General features: G+C 47.5%; 1 protein-coding gene across 3 annotated transcripts in view; it reads left to right on the forward strand.

Annotated features, from left to right (window-relative positions):
* The window catches only part of CASKIN1 (CASK interacting protein 1), a 249,984-nt gene that overhangs the window by 197,236 nt on the left and 37,415 nt on the right, over window positions 1-15,333 (forward strand). For all 3 annotated transcript variants that reach the window (XM_075318292.1, XM_075318290.1, XM_075318291.1), the window contains exons 4-8: window positions 636-781; window positions 3,280-3,375; window positions 3,674-3,804; window positions 13,193-13,301; window positions 15,064-15,172. In XM_075318292.1, coding sequence (XP_075174407.1) covers window positions 636-781; window positions 3,280-3,375; window positions 3,674-3,804; window positions 13,193-13,301; window positions 15,064-15,172 — 591 coding nt within the window. The remainder of the gene's footprint in view (window positions 1-635; window positions 782-3,279; window positions 3,376-3,673; window positions 3,805-13,192; window positions 13,302-15,063; window positions 15,173-15,333) is intronic.

Genomic DNA, 15,333 nt, shown 5'->3' on the forward strand with positions numbered 1-15,333 from the left:
TATCCTGGTAAATATGAGCCCCATCCTAGGCCCCTTGCTGACTTATATGTCCCCCATACTGGGACCCTTCCTGGTATATATGTCCCCTATACTGGTAAATATGACTCCCATCCTAAAACCCTTGCTGGTAGATATGTCCCCTATCCTGGTAAATATGACCCCCATCCTGGGTCATTTGCTGGCATATATGACCCCCATCCTGGGCCCCTTCCTGGTATATATGTCCCCTATCCTGTACCAATGTCTCCCATCCAGGGCCCCTTCCTGGTAAAAAGGTCCCCCATCCTGGAATATACAGTTAAATACAGTTAAGATAAACATAATGGACTCCACATAGTCCATACCCTGTGATCCATTCTTGGAGAAATCAGACATTTTCTGCTGCTTTGGTGCTCATGGCTAAGGTAATCATCTAAGCCAAACCGGAGTGCATCCCTCAAAGGAAGCAAAGCGGAAGAAGATCTGGATGTATATGGGTGGAGGATATATCTAATGGAGACTATACAGCTCTTTACTTTGATGGCAATAGGCTGGACCTAAGTATGGGTTTTGCACCTGAAGCTTTAAGCGTCATCCTTGTGCCCACCTGACACTGTCTGGTATATGGCTCGGATGAATGTTGTTTTTTCATGCAGGAATGCGTCCGCTCCATTACGCGGCATGGCAAGGAAAAAAAGAGCCTATGAAGCTGCTTCTCAAGTCCGGGTCTGCGGTGAATATCCAGTCGGATGAGGGTCAGATCCCATTGCACCAGGCGGCTCAGCATGGACACTATGATGTGGTAAGTGGAAAGCTTCTATTATGGTCCAGTATTAAGTGCTGGTAGTATAGTGGCAGTGACTGCCTGTAACATGGAAATGCAGCCAATACTATGTCCCTCATCCTGTACTAATGTCCCCCATCCTGGGCTTCCTGGTATATGTCCCCCATCCTGTAATAATGTCCCTTATCCTGGGCCCCTTCCTGGTATATGTCCCCCATCCTGGTAAATATGTCCCCTATCCTGTAATAATGTCCCTCATCCTGGTCCCCTTCCTGGTATATGTCCCCTATCCTGTAATAATGTCCCTTATCCTGGTTCCCTTCCTGGTATATGTCCCCCATCCTGATAAATATATCCCCCATCCTGTACTAATGTCCCTCATCCTGGGCCCCTTCCTGGTGTATGTCCCCCATCCTGGTAAATATGTCCCCTATCTTGTAATAATGTCCCTCATCCTGGTCCCCTTCCTGGTATATGTCCCCCATCCTGGTAAATATGTCCCCATCCTGTAATAATGTCCCTCATCCTGGTCCCCTTCCTGGTATATGTCCTCCATCCTGGTAAATATGTCCCCCATCCTGTAATAATGTCCCTCATCCTGGTCCCCTTCCTGATATATGTCCCCCATCCTGTACTAATGTGCCTCATCCTGGGCCCCTTCCTGGTATATGTCCCCCATCCTGGTAAATATGTCCCCCATCCTGTACTTTATGTTCCTCATCCTGGGCCTCTTCCTGGTGTATGTCCCCCATCCTGGTAAATATGTCCCCTATCTTGTAATAATATCCCTCATCCTGGGCCCCTTTCTGGTATATGTCCCCCATCCTGGTAAATATGTCCCCCACCCTGTACTAATGTGCCTCATCCTGGGCCCCTTCCTGGTATATGTCCCCCATCCTGGTAAATATGTCCCCCATCCTGTACTTTATGTTCCTCATCCTGGGCCTCTTCCTGGTGTATGTCCCCCATCCTGGTAAATATGTCCCCTATCTTGTAATAATATCCCTCATCCTGGGCCCCTTTCTGGTATATGTCCCCCATCCTGGTAAATATGTCCCCCACCCTGTACTAATGTCCCTCATCCTGGGCCCCTTCCTGGTAAAGGTAATACAAATATTTTTGACCATGCAGAGTCACTCTTTTGTTCAGTCTATTCATGACTTACATGGGACATTTTTGGGCCCCATAGTGCCGAATTGCTAGGACACTGTAAGACCTTGCACCATTATCAGTAAATACAATCTAAAATTATATTTCCAAAGTTTCTTTATAGATGTGTCTTTACAGAAAGCAGAGAGAAAAACCTGCAGTTGTGTCTTTATAGAAAGTGGAAAGAAAAACCTGCAGATGTGTCTTTATAGAGAGCGGAGGGAAAAACCTGCAGATGTGTCTTTATAGAGAGCGGAAAGAAAAACCTGCTGATGTGTCTTTATAGAGAGCGGAGGGAGAAACCTGCAGATGTGTCTTTAAAGAGAGCGGAGAGAAAAACCTGCTGATGTGTCTTTATAGAGAGCGGAGGGAGAAACCTGCAGATGTGTCTTTATAGAGAGTGGAAGGAAAAACCTGCTGATGTGTCTTTATAGATAGTGGAGAGAAAAACCTGCAGATGTGTCTTTATAGAGAGCGGAGAGAAAACCCTGCAGATGTGTCTTTATAGAGAGTGGAAGGAAAAACCTGCAGATGTGTCTGTATAGAGAGTGGAAGGAAAAACCTGCAGATGTGTCTGTATAGAGAGTGGAAGGAAAAACCTGCAGATGTGTCTTTATAGAGAGTGGAGGGAAAAACCTGCAGATGTGTTTTTTTAGACAGTGGAAGGAAAAATCTGCAGATGTGTCTGTATAGAGAGTGTATGTAAACGTCTGGTTATAACTACATCTCAGCTTGCTAGACTCCTATGCGAATACTGTAAGGGGTGCAGGAATATGGAGGATAACTGCAGTCACTCCTGAATTTTTAGGATTTGGAAGCAGTTGCCCTTTAAATCAGCGGTTTTCCTGTCTTCTTCTGTTCCTTCAATTATCATTTCTGTTTCCAGATTGATCTCCCGGGGTATAAATGAATCAGAATCGTCCGTGTTGCACGACAAGCCTAAAAGGGAATATTCAATGTAACATAATATTAATGATGTGAATGAATCTGCACATTCATAGACGAGACGAGGAAGCCATCGCTTTCCTCTCGGAGTTCAGACGAGGTAGCCATCGCTTTCCTCTCGGAGTTCAGACGAGGTAGCCATCGCTTTCCTCTCGGAGTTCAGACGAGGTAGCCATCGCTTTCCTCTCGGAGTTCAGACGAGGTAGCCATCGCTTTCCTCTCGGAGTTCAGACGAGTTAGCCGGCGCTTTTATGAAAATGGATATCACCTTTTTTCTTTTCCTTTATAACGCCGCCGTGAAGCGTGCTAGACATACAGGTGGATGTAACGAGGTCGGGTATTAAACTGTGAACATGAAAAAAAGATGGCGAGCCGTTCTTCTTTTGTTCTTCCTGTAAATGATTGGATTTTTTGTTTTCCAGTCCGAAATGTTACTTCAGCACCAGTCGAACCCCTGTATCATGGATATCTCCGGTAAAACTCCTCTAGATTTGGCGTGTGAGTTTGGAAGAGTCGGGGTAAGTTTTAACACTTCGGTATTATGTATTGCAGTACCATTTGTGGCCACTAGAGGGCGCCCTCATACGTTCTCCATGTTGTAGGCTACTCTAGGGCAGATATTTTGGGGCAATTAGAATATTATTGTATGGACTCCCTGCAACCAATAACTAATGGTCATCATCGCAGAATAGGACGGGTAGGATAATGCAGGGAATGAACGAGGAATTGTGAGATCCGGCATTGTTGCCAGAGCTCTTTGTTCTGCCATTGAATTATTCATTATCTGACAGCGGGATCCACCTCTATCATTTGCAGGTTGTTCAGCTGTTATTAAATAGTAACATGTGTGCGGCGCTGCTAGAACCGAAGCCCGGTGATAGTACGGACCCCAACGGGACCAGCCCCCTGCACCTGGCAGCCAAGAATGGTCACATTGATATTATAAGGTAAGGTGGGACTATATGTATCGGGGTACAGGATAATGACACTGACACTGGGGGTACAGGATAATGACACTGACACTGGGGGTACAGGATAATGACACTGGGGGTACAGGATAATGACACTGGGGGTACAGGATAATGACACTGGGGGTACAGGATAATGACACTGACACTGGGGGTACAGGATAATGACACTGGGGGTACAGGACAATGACACTGGGGGTACAGGATAATGACACTGACACTGGGGGTACAGGATAATGACACTGACACTGGGGGTACAGGATAATGACACTGGGGGTACAGGATAATGACACTGACACTGGGGGTACAGGATAATGACACTGGGGGTACAGGATAATGACACTGGGGGTACAGGATAATGACACTGACACTGGGGGTACAGGATAATGACACTGACACTGGGGGTACAGGATAATGACACTGGGGGTACAGGATAATGACACTGACACTGGGGGTACAGGATAATGACACTGGGGGTACAGGATAATGACACTGGGGGTACAGGATAATGACACTGACACTGGGGGTACAGGATAATGACACTGACACTGGGGGTACAGGATAATGACACTGGGGGTACAGGATAATGACACTGACACTGGGGGTACAGGATAATGACACTGACACTGGGGGTACAGGATAATGACACTGACACTGGGGGTACAGGATAATGACACTGACACTGGGGGTACAGGATAATGACACTGACACTGGGGGTACAGGATAATGACACTGGGGGTACAGGATAATGACACTGACACTGGGGGTACAGGATAATGACACTGACACTGGGGGTACAGGATAATGACACTGACACTGGGGGTACAGGATAATGACACTGACACTGGGGGTACAGGATAATGACACTGACACTGGGGGTACAGGATAATGACACTGACACTGGGGGTACAGGATAATGACACTGACACTGGGGGTACAGGATAATGACACTGACACTGGGAGTACAGTATAATGACACTGACACTGGGGGTACAGGATAATGACACTGACACTGGGGGTACAGGATAATGACACTGACACTGGGGGTACAGGATAATGACACTGACACTGGGGGTACAGGATAATGACACTGACACTGGGGGTACAGGATATTGACACTGACACTGGGGGTACAGGATAATGACACTGACACTGGGGGTACAGCATAATGACGCTGACACTGGGGGTACAGGATAATGACACTGGGGGTGCAGGATAATGACACTGGGGGTACAGGATAATGACACTGGGGGTACAGGATAATGACACTGGGGGTGCAGGATAATGACACTGGGGGTGCAGGATAATGACACTGGGGGTGCAGGATAATGACACTGGGGTGCAGGATAATGACACTGGGGGTGCAGGATAATGACACTGGGGGTACAGGATAATGATACTGGGGGTGCAGGATAATGACACTGGGGGTGCAGGATAATGACACTGGGGGTACAGGATAATGATACTGGGGGTACAGGATAATGACACTGGGGGTACAGGATAATGACACTGGGGGTGCAGGATAATGACACTGGGGGTACAGGATAATGATACTGGGGGTCCAGGATAATGACACTGGGGGTACAGGATAATGACACTGGGGGTGCAGGATAATGACACTGGGGGTACAGGATAATGATACTGGGGGTCCAGGATAATGACACTGGGGTGCAGTATAATGACACTGGGGGTACAGGATAATGACACTGGGGGTGCAGGATAATGACACTAACACTGGGGTGCAGGATAATAACACTGGGGTGCAGGATAATGACACTGGGGGTGCAGGATAATGACACTGGGGGTCCAGGATAATGACACTGGGGGTGCAGGATAATGACACTGGGGGTGCAGGATAATGACACTGGGGGTGCAGGATAATGACACTGGGGGTACAGGATAATGACACTGGGGGTGCAGGATAATGACACTGGGGGTGCAGGATAATGACACTGGGGGTACAGGATAATGACACTGGGGGTACAGGATAATGACACTGGGGGTGCAGGATAATGACACTGGGGTGCAGGATAATGACACTGGGGTGCAGGATAATGACACTGGGGGTCCAGGATAATGACACTGGGGGTGCAGGATAATGACACTGGGGGTGCAGGATAATGACACTGGGGGTACAGGATAATGACACTGGGGGTACAGGATAATGACACTGGGGGTGCAGGATAATGACACTGGGGGTACAGGATAATGACACTGGGGGTGCAGGATAATGACACTGGGGGTGCAGGATAATGACACTGGGGTGCAGGATAATGACACTGGGGGTGCAGGATAATGACACTGGGGGTACAGGATAATGATACTGGGGGTCCAGGATAATGACACTGGGGGTCCAGGATAATGACACTGGGGGTGCAGGATAATGACACTGGGGGTACAGGATAATGACACTGGGGGTACAGGATAATGACACTGGGGTGCAGGATAATGACACTGGGGTGCAGGATAATGACACTGGGGGTGCAGGATAATGACACTGGGGTGCAGGATAATGACACTGGGGTGCAGGATAATGACACTGGGGGTACAGGATAATGACACTGGGGGTGCAGGATAATGACACTGGGGGTGCAGGATAATGACACTAACACTGGGGTGCAGGATAATAACACTGGGGTGCAGGATAATGACACTGGGGGTGCAGGATAATGACACTGGGGGTCCAGGATAATGACACTGGGGGTGCAGGATAATGACACTGGGGGTGCAGGATAATGACACTGGGGGTACAGGATAATGACACTGGGGGTACAGGATAATGACACTGGGGGTACAGGATAATGACACTGGGGGTACAGGATAATGACACTGGGGGTGCAGGATAATGACACTGGGGGTGCAGGATAATGACACTGGGGGTACAGGATAATGACACTGGGGGTGCAGGATAATGACACTGGGGGTGCAGGATAATGACACTGGGGTGCAGGATAATGACACTGGGGGTCCAGGATAATGACACTGGGGGTACAGGATAATGACACTGGGGGTGCAGGATAATGACACTGGGGGTGCAGGATAATGACACTGGGGGTGCAGGATAATAACACTGGTGTGCAGGATAATGACACTGGGGGTGCAGGATAATGACACTGGGGGTCCAGGATAATGACACTGGGGGTCAGGATAATGATACTGGGGGTACAGGATAATGACACTGGGGGTGCAGGATAATGACACTGGGGGTGCAGGATAATGACACTGGGGGTGCAGGATAATGACACTGGGGTGCAGGATAATGACACTGGGGGTACAGGATAATGACACTGGGGGTGCAGGATAATGACACTGGGGTGCAGGATAATGACACTGGGGGTGCAGGATAATGACACTGGGGGTGCAGGATAATGACACTGGGGGTGCAGGATAATGACACTGGGGGTACAGGATAATGACACTGGGGGTACAGGATAATGACACTGGGGGTGCAGGATAATGACACTGGGGTGCAGGATAATGACACTGGGGTGCAGGATAATGACACTGGGGGTCCAGGATAATGACACTGGGGGTGCAGGATAATGACACTGGGGGTGCAGGATAATGACACTGGGGGTACAGGATAATGACACTGGGGGTACAGGATAATGACACTGGGGGTGCAGGATAATGACACTGGGGGTACAGGATAATGACACTGGGGGTGCAGGATAATGACACTGGGGGTGCAGGATAATGACACTGGGGTGCAGGATAATGACACTGGGGGTGCAGGATAATGACACTGGGGGTACAGGATAATGATACTGGGGGTCCAGGATAATGACACTGGGGGTCCAGGATAATGACACTGGGGGTGCAGGATAATGACACTGGGGGTACAGGATAATGACACTGGGGGTACAGGATAATGACACTGGGGTGCAGGATAATGACACTGGGGTGCAGGATAATGACACTGGGGGTGCAGGATAATGACACTGGGGTGCAGGATAATGACACTGGGGTGCAGGATAATGACACTGGGGGTACAGGATAATGACACTGGGGGTGCAGGATAATGACACTGGGGGTGCAGGATAATGACACTAACACTGGGGTGCAGGATAATAACACTGGGGTGCAGGATAATGACACTGGGGGTGCAGGATAATGACACTGGGGGTCCAGGATAATGACACTGGGGGTGCAGGATAATGACACTGGGGGTGCAGGATAATGACACTGGGGGTACAGGATAATGACACTGGGGGTACAGGATAATGACACTGGGGGTGCAGGATAATGACACTGGGGGTGCAGGATAATGACACTGGGGGTACAGGATAATGACACTGGGGGTGCAGGATAATGACACTGGGGGTGCAGGATAATGACACTGGGGTGCAGGATAATGACACTGGGGGTCCAGGATAATGACACTGGGGGTACAGGATAATGACACTGGGGGTGCAGGATAATGACACTGGGGGTGCAGGATAATGACACTGGGGGTGCAGGATAATAACACTGGTGTGCAGGATAATGACACTGGGGGTGCAGGATAATGACACTGGGGGTCCAGGATAATGACACTGGGGGTCAGGATAATGATACTGGGGGTACAGGATAATGACACTGGGGGTGCAGGATAATGACACTGGGGGTGCAGGATAATGACACTGGGGGTGCAGGATAATGACACTGGGGTGCAGGATAATGACACTGGGGGTACAGGATAATGACACTGGGGGTGCAGGATAATGACACTGGGGTGCAGGATAATGACACTGGGGGTACAGGATAATGACACTGGGGGTGCAGGATAATGACACTGGGGGTGCAGGATAATGACACTGGGGGTGCAGGATAATGACACTAACACTGGGGTGCAGGATAATAACACTGGTGTGCAGGATAATGACACTGGGGGTGCAGGATAATGACACTGGGGGTCCAGGATAATGACACTGGGGGTCAGGATAATGATACTGGGGGTACAGGATAATGACACTGGGGGTACAGGATAATGACACTGGGGTGCAGGATAATGACACTGGGGTGCAGGATAATGACACTGGGGGTGCAGGATAATGACACTGGGGGTGCAGGATAATGACACTGGGGTGCAGGATAATGACACTGGGGGTACAGGATAATGACACTGGGGGTGCAGGATAATGACACTGGGGTGCAGGATAATGACACTGGGGGTGCAGGATAATGACACTGGGGGTGCAGGATAATGACACTGGGGGTGCAGGATAATGACACTGGGGGTGCAGGATAATGACACTGGGGTGCAGGATAATAACACTGGTGTGCAGGATAATGACACTGGGGGTGCAGGATAATGACACTGGGGGTACAGGATAATGACACTGGGGGTGCAGGATAATGACACTGGGGGTCCAGGATAATGACACTGGGGGTCAGGATAATGATACTGGGGGTACAGGATAATGACACTGGGGTGCAGGATAATGACACTGGGGGTACAGGATAATGACACTGGGGGTGCAGGATAATGACACTGGGGTGCAGGATAATGACACTGGGGGTGCAGGATAATGACACTGGGGGTGCAGGATAATGACACTGGGGGTGCAGGATAATGACACTGGGGGTGCAGGATAATGACACTGGGGTGCAGGATAATAACACTGGTGTGCAGGATAATGACACTGGTGGTACAGGATAATGACACTGGTGGTACAGGATAATGACACTGGGGGTGCAGGATAATGACACTGGGGGTGCAGGATAATGACACTGGGGGTGCAGGATAATGACACTGGGGGTGCAGGATAATGACACTGGGGGTGCAGGATAATGACACTGGGGGTACAGGATAATGACACTGGAGGTACAGGATAATGACACTGGGGGTGCAGGATAATGACACTGGGGGTCCAGGATAATGACACTGGGGGTCAGGATAATGATACTGGGGGTACAGGATAATGACACTGGGGGTGCAGGATAATGACACTGGGGGTGCAGGATAATGACACTGGGGGTGCAGGATAATGACACTGGGGGTGCAGGATAATGACACTGGGGGTGCAGGATAATGCCGGTTGGGGCACCCTCCATTGTTATTATCTCTCAGTACTGCACATGGCAGGAGACATTAGTTATGGTCATACGACTATTTCTTGCTTCCGTTAGAGAAATATTTGGTAATAAAACCCTAGAACGAGTTTCTTATTTTGCGATGTCTCGCTCGGCTGATACGAGCGCTGGGAATGATGCTGCCTCTGATATTACTGGTGTAAGCAGCCAATAACTGTGATATACTGACGGCTGTTATAACCTGCACCGCGCTCCTCATACTATAACAGAGGTGAAGCAACAGCCAAGAAGCTGCCACATTCAGAAAACATGTCGGTCGTATATAAGCTGGACAGAAGCTTTAGAGATCGGTTTGTAGAGTAAGAAAATGACAAAGCATTTGGGGGGAAGAACATTACTGCTGCTCGGGTACAATGCACTGAGGGATAGCCCACAGAGGATGCTGGAGGTTGCAAGAATGCAAGGGCTATGCATGTGTCTTGTAATGGCTCTAAAGCGGCCCAGTATGTAGTGATGCAATGGCGGTGTATCATGGCTATAGATATCTGACATTCAGGGGAGAAGGAAACACACCAAAGGGGTTTTCTGCTAAGAAAACGTATAAAAGCCCCGAGTTTGGCCGCTGCACATCGGAGCTAAGATACACAACTTGGTAGTTACACTTCAGAGCTGAGGCACGGAGCTTAGTGGTTACATTTCATCATTGAGGCACAAAGCATTACAGTAACACTTCAGAGTTGAAAAATGAAGCTTGGCATAAAACGCCCCATGATTTAGCCACAGAGCTTGGTGGTTACACTTCAGGGTTGAGGCAAAGAGCTTGACAGTTACACTTTAGAGTTGAGGTGCAAAAACGAAGTGCTTATACTTCGGAGTTTGAAAATTACACATCAGACCTTCGGCATAAAATTATAAATTATAGGGTTTCACTTTAGATTAGAGGCACTCAGCCTGATGGTTACACTTCAGATTTAAGGTGCAAAACTAGATGGTTTCACTTAAGAGTTGAAGCACAAAGCTTTCAAGGTACACACAGAATTATGCAGTTGCACTTAAGAATTGAGGTATTAAGTTCACAATTCAGGGTTTGGAGGCAGAACAGAATTGTTTCAAGCACAGCGTGACAATTACACTTCAGAGATGAGGCAAAGAGCTTGGCAGTTACACATCACAGTTGCGGTACAGAGCTTGGAGGTCACATATCAGAGTTGAGTCACAGAAGTTGGTAACTACACATTAGGGTTAAGACACAGAACTTGTTGGTTACACATTCCAGTTGAGGCACAAAACTTGTTGGTTACACATTCCAGTTGAGGCACAAAACTTGTTGGTTACTCATGCAAGTTGAGGCAGAGAATTTCTTGGTTACTCATGCAAGTTGAGGCAGAGAATTTCTTGGTTACACATCCAAGTTGAGGCACAGAACTGGTTGGTTACACATGCAAGTTGAGGCACAGAACTGGTTGGTTACACATCCAAGTTGAGGCACAGAACTTGTTGGTTACACATGCAAGTTGAGGCACAGAACTTGTTGGTTACACATCCAAGTTTTGGCAGAGAACTTGTTGGTTATGCATCCAAGTTGAGACACAGAACTTTTTGGTTATACATCCAAGCTCAGGCACAGAACTTGTTGGTTACACATCCAAGTAGAGGCACAGAACTTGTTGGTTACACATCCAAGTTGAGGCACAGAACTGGTTGGTTACACATGCAAGTTGAGGCACAGAACTTGTTGGTTACACATGCAAGTTGAGGCACAGAACTGGTTGGTTACACATGCAAGTTGAGGCACAGAACTGGTTAGTTACACATCCAGGTTGAGGCACAGACCTTGTTGGTTACACATGCAAGTTGAGGCACAGAACTGGTTGGTTACACATGCAAGTTGAGGCACAGAACTGGTTGGTTACACATCCAAGTTGAGGCACAGAACTTGTTGGTTACACATCCAAGTTGAGGCACAGAACTTGTTGGTTACACATGCAAGTTGAGGCACAGAACTTGTTGGTTACACATCCAAGCTCAGGCACAGAACTTGTTGGTTACACATCCAAGTAGAGGCACAGAACTTGTTGGTTACACATCCAAGTTGAGGCACAGAACTGGTTGGTTACACATGCAAGTTGAGGCACAGAACTTGTTGGTTACACATGCAAGTTGAGGCACAGAACTTGTTGGTTACACATGCAAGTTGAGGCACAGAACTTGTTGGTTACACATCCAAGTTGAGGCACAGAACTTCTTGGTTACACATGCAAGTTGAGGCACAGAACTTGTTGGTTACACATCCAAGTTGAGGCACAGAACTTCTTGGTTACACATCCAAGTTGAGGCACAGAACTTGTTGGTTATGCATCCACATTGAGGTACAGAACTGGTTGGTTACACATCCAAGTTTTGGCAGAGAACTTGTTGGTTATGCATCCAAGTTGAGACACAGAATTTTTTGGTTATACATCCAAGCTCAGGCACAGAACTTGTTGGTTACACATCCAAGTAGAGGCACAGAACTTGTTGGATACACATTAGAAACCAGGTCTTCTTGGTTTGTAGCTGCACACGTACAATATTATGGGTCACCTCTGCCCATGAAACGCTTACGCCAGTAGATCCACTGGTCACAGCAGGACAATACAGGTACACTGCATAGTTGAAAGTCCAAAGTTACATTGTTGTATTTTAAGGTCATTACTCCCCAGTAGCTGTGATCCAGAGCCGGGACCATTTTATTAACTGTTTATTCATTATACCGGATACATGTAATACTACATTTGCCCGGTAGACTCAGCTGTAGAGAAAAATGGAAAAAAAAAATAAGGCAACTCTTATATTAGGATGTTAAAGGGGCTGTGTTCTATGAGACATCCCTTTAACCACTCAGAAGAAGAAGACAAGTCAATGGCTTATTGTCTTAATGGCTATTCCTCCTTGTTTCGGTCTTTTTATTACTACGGTTTTATATCAGGATGGTTTTTGTTCTTTTTACTCTTCCATGATTTATTTATGTCGGTGAAGTAAGGTGTGAGACTTTTCTAGTCCTGACCGTGTAAGGATGGTCAATCTGTCTCTGTGAGACGTCGTTCCGAGCGACGGGGGACGCTGCACCTTCCACTTTCATTCTCCTTTACGGGCTGTCAACTTCAGCCACCCGGGATTCAGTGCTAGGCCATAGCGGAAAGTGTGACTGCAAACTTGCTTGATGACAGTCGTTTCCTGCTCTCTGTTATCATCCTCTAGACAATAGGAAATGAGCATAATATTTAGGGATACATCCTGCTGGGACTTGTAGTGACACACGGATTGAAGGGGTCATGTGTCTCACACACAACTATTTTCTATGTCTTTCCAGGCTTCTCCTGCAAGCAGGGATTGATATCAATCGGCAAACCAAATCTGGAACAGCTCTCCACGAGGCGGCCCTGTGCGGGAAGACGGAGGTGGTGCGACTCCTTCTGGATGTAGGTATCTGTAAAGACGAGTGCACATTATTAGGACGATCCACAATTGCCGTCCTGTATTGGAAAAGTTCCAATAATCTGGAATTTGGAAGATCAGCATGATGCAATTCTGCCAGATTATCCACACCTGACATTTTTTGGGAATTCATTGCCCCCTAGGCTATAATGGGTTAATTGATGTCTTTCAGATATATAGTCCGTTCTTATTACAGTCTTCCTATTAATGTAGCAATGGATCTGTAAACGCTCCTGGGGGGGTTAGATCCTGTAGAGAGACATTTCATTTTTTTTTTTCATCTGCCAGTCCCCAGAGTCCAGGAGTCCTCAGGGGTCCGACTGACGCGGAGAACATCAAAGATAAACCCGGAGGGACCGCATGAGATAAAACAGGCAGCTATAGGGCACAGGGTCCCTGCGGTCTTCTTGTATTTTGTTTAACCCTAACCTCCCCATATCTTTTTACTTCCAGACATCGCTCTACTGACTCTTTTTCTTCTATGTATTTAGGTAGAAAATAGTTTAATAAGAACACAGTTTTTGATAAAAAAAAAACAACAAAAACGGCGACACTCCTGTTTTAGAGCAGTGTTTGGTAGTGTCTGGTAGTGACTCAGCTTGGATGTGTAACCAACAAGTTCTGTGACTCAGCTTGGATGTGTAACCAACAAGTTCTGTGCCTCAACTTGGATGTGTAACCAACGGGTTCTGCGCCTCAACTTGGATGTGTAACCAACGGGTTCTGCGCCTCAACTTGGATGTGTAACCAACGGGTTCTGCGCGCCTCAACTTGGATGTGTAACCAACAAGTTCTGCGCCTCAACTTGGAAGTGTAACCAACAAGTTCTGTGCCTCAACTTGGATGGATAACCAACCAGTTCTGTGCCTCAACTTGGATGTGTAACCAACAAGTTCTGTGCCTCAACTTGGATGTGTAACCAACAAGTTCTGTGCCTCAACTTGGATGGATAACCAACAAGTTCTGCGCTTCAACTTGGATGTGTAACCACCAAGTTATCTGCCTCATCTTGGATGTATAACCAACAAGGTCTGTGCCTCAGCTTGGATGTGTAACTAACAAGTTTGGTGCCTCAACTTGGATGTGTAACCACCAAGTTATCTGCCTCATCTTGGATGTATAACCAACAAGGTCTGCGCCTCAGCTTGGATGTGTAACCAACAAGTTCTGTGCCTCAGCTTGGATGTGTAACTAAGAAGTTTCGTGCCTCAACTTGGATGTGTAACCAACAAGTTCTGTGCCCCAGCTTGCATGTGTAACAAACAAGTTCTGTGCCTCAGCTTGGATGTGTAACCAACACGTTCTGTGCTTCAACCTGGATGGATAACCAACAAGTTCTGTGCCTCAACTTGCATGTGTAACCAACAAGTTCTGTGCCTCAGCTTGGATGTGTAACCAACACGTTCTGTGCTTCAACCTGGATGGATAACCAACAAGTTCTGTGCCTCAACTTGGATGTGTAATCAACAAGTTCTGTTCCTCAACTTGGATGCGTTACCAACAGGTTCTGTGCCTCAACTTGGATGTGTAACCAACAAGTTCTGTGTCTCAACTTGGATGTAATACCAGACACTGCCACACTACCAAACACTACATTATTGCAGTACTAGATGCAGCCTTTTGCAAGGGTGGCGCTGTTTAAAAAAAAAAAATAGTCAAAGTGTTCCAGTTTTTGTTACACGTCTAGCATGTACTTTACACCAACTACACTGTAGTGCATGATCCAACGTTTGGTTATATTTGCAGAGTGGGATCAATGCTCATGTGCGGAACACCTATAATCAGTCAGCGCTGGATATCGTCAATCAGTTTACAGGCACCCAGGCCAGCAAAGAGATTAAACAAATGTTACGAGGTAAGGACCCTCACAGCTAAACCCGTTTTGGCAGTAGCACCTCTCAAATGATTAGTGGACCAAGGATGGAAGGGTTCACCATCCCACTCTTATATAACCTTAGGGCCAATTTTGCAACCCATTGTTTTATCAAAATTCATTTACCCTAGAGAGGTGAGCCC

Source organism: Anomaloglossus baeobatrachus, chromosome 7 (assembly GCF_048569485.1).
Source record: "Anomaloglossus baeobatrachus isolate aAnoBae1 chromosome 7, aAnoBae1.hap1, whole genome shotgun sequence".
Taxonomy (NCBI): domain Eukaryota; kingdom Metazoa; phylum Chordata; class Amphibia; order Anura; family Aromobatidae; genus Anomaloglossus; species Anomaloglossus baeobatrachus.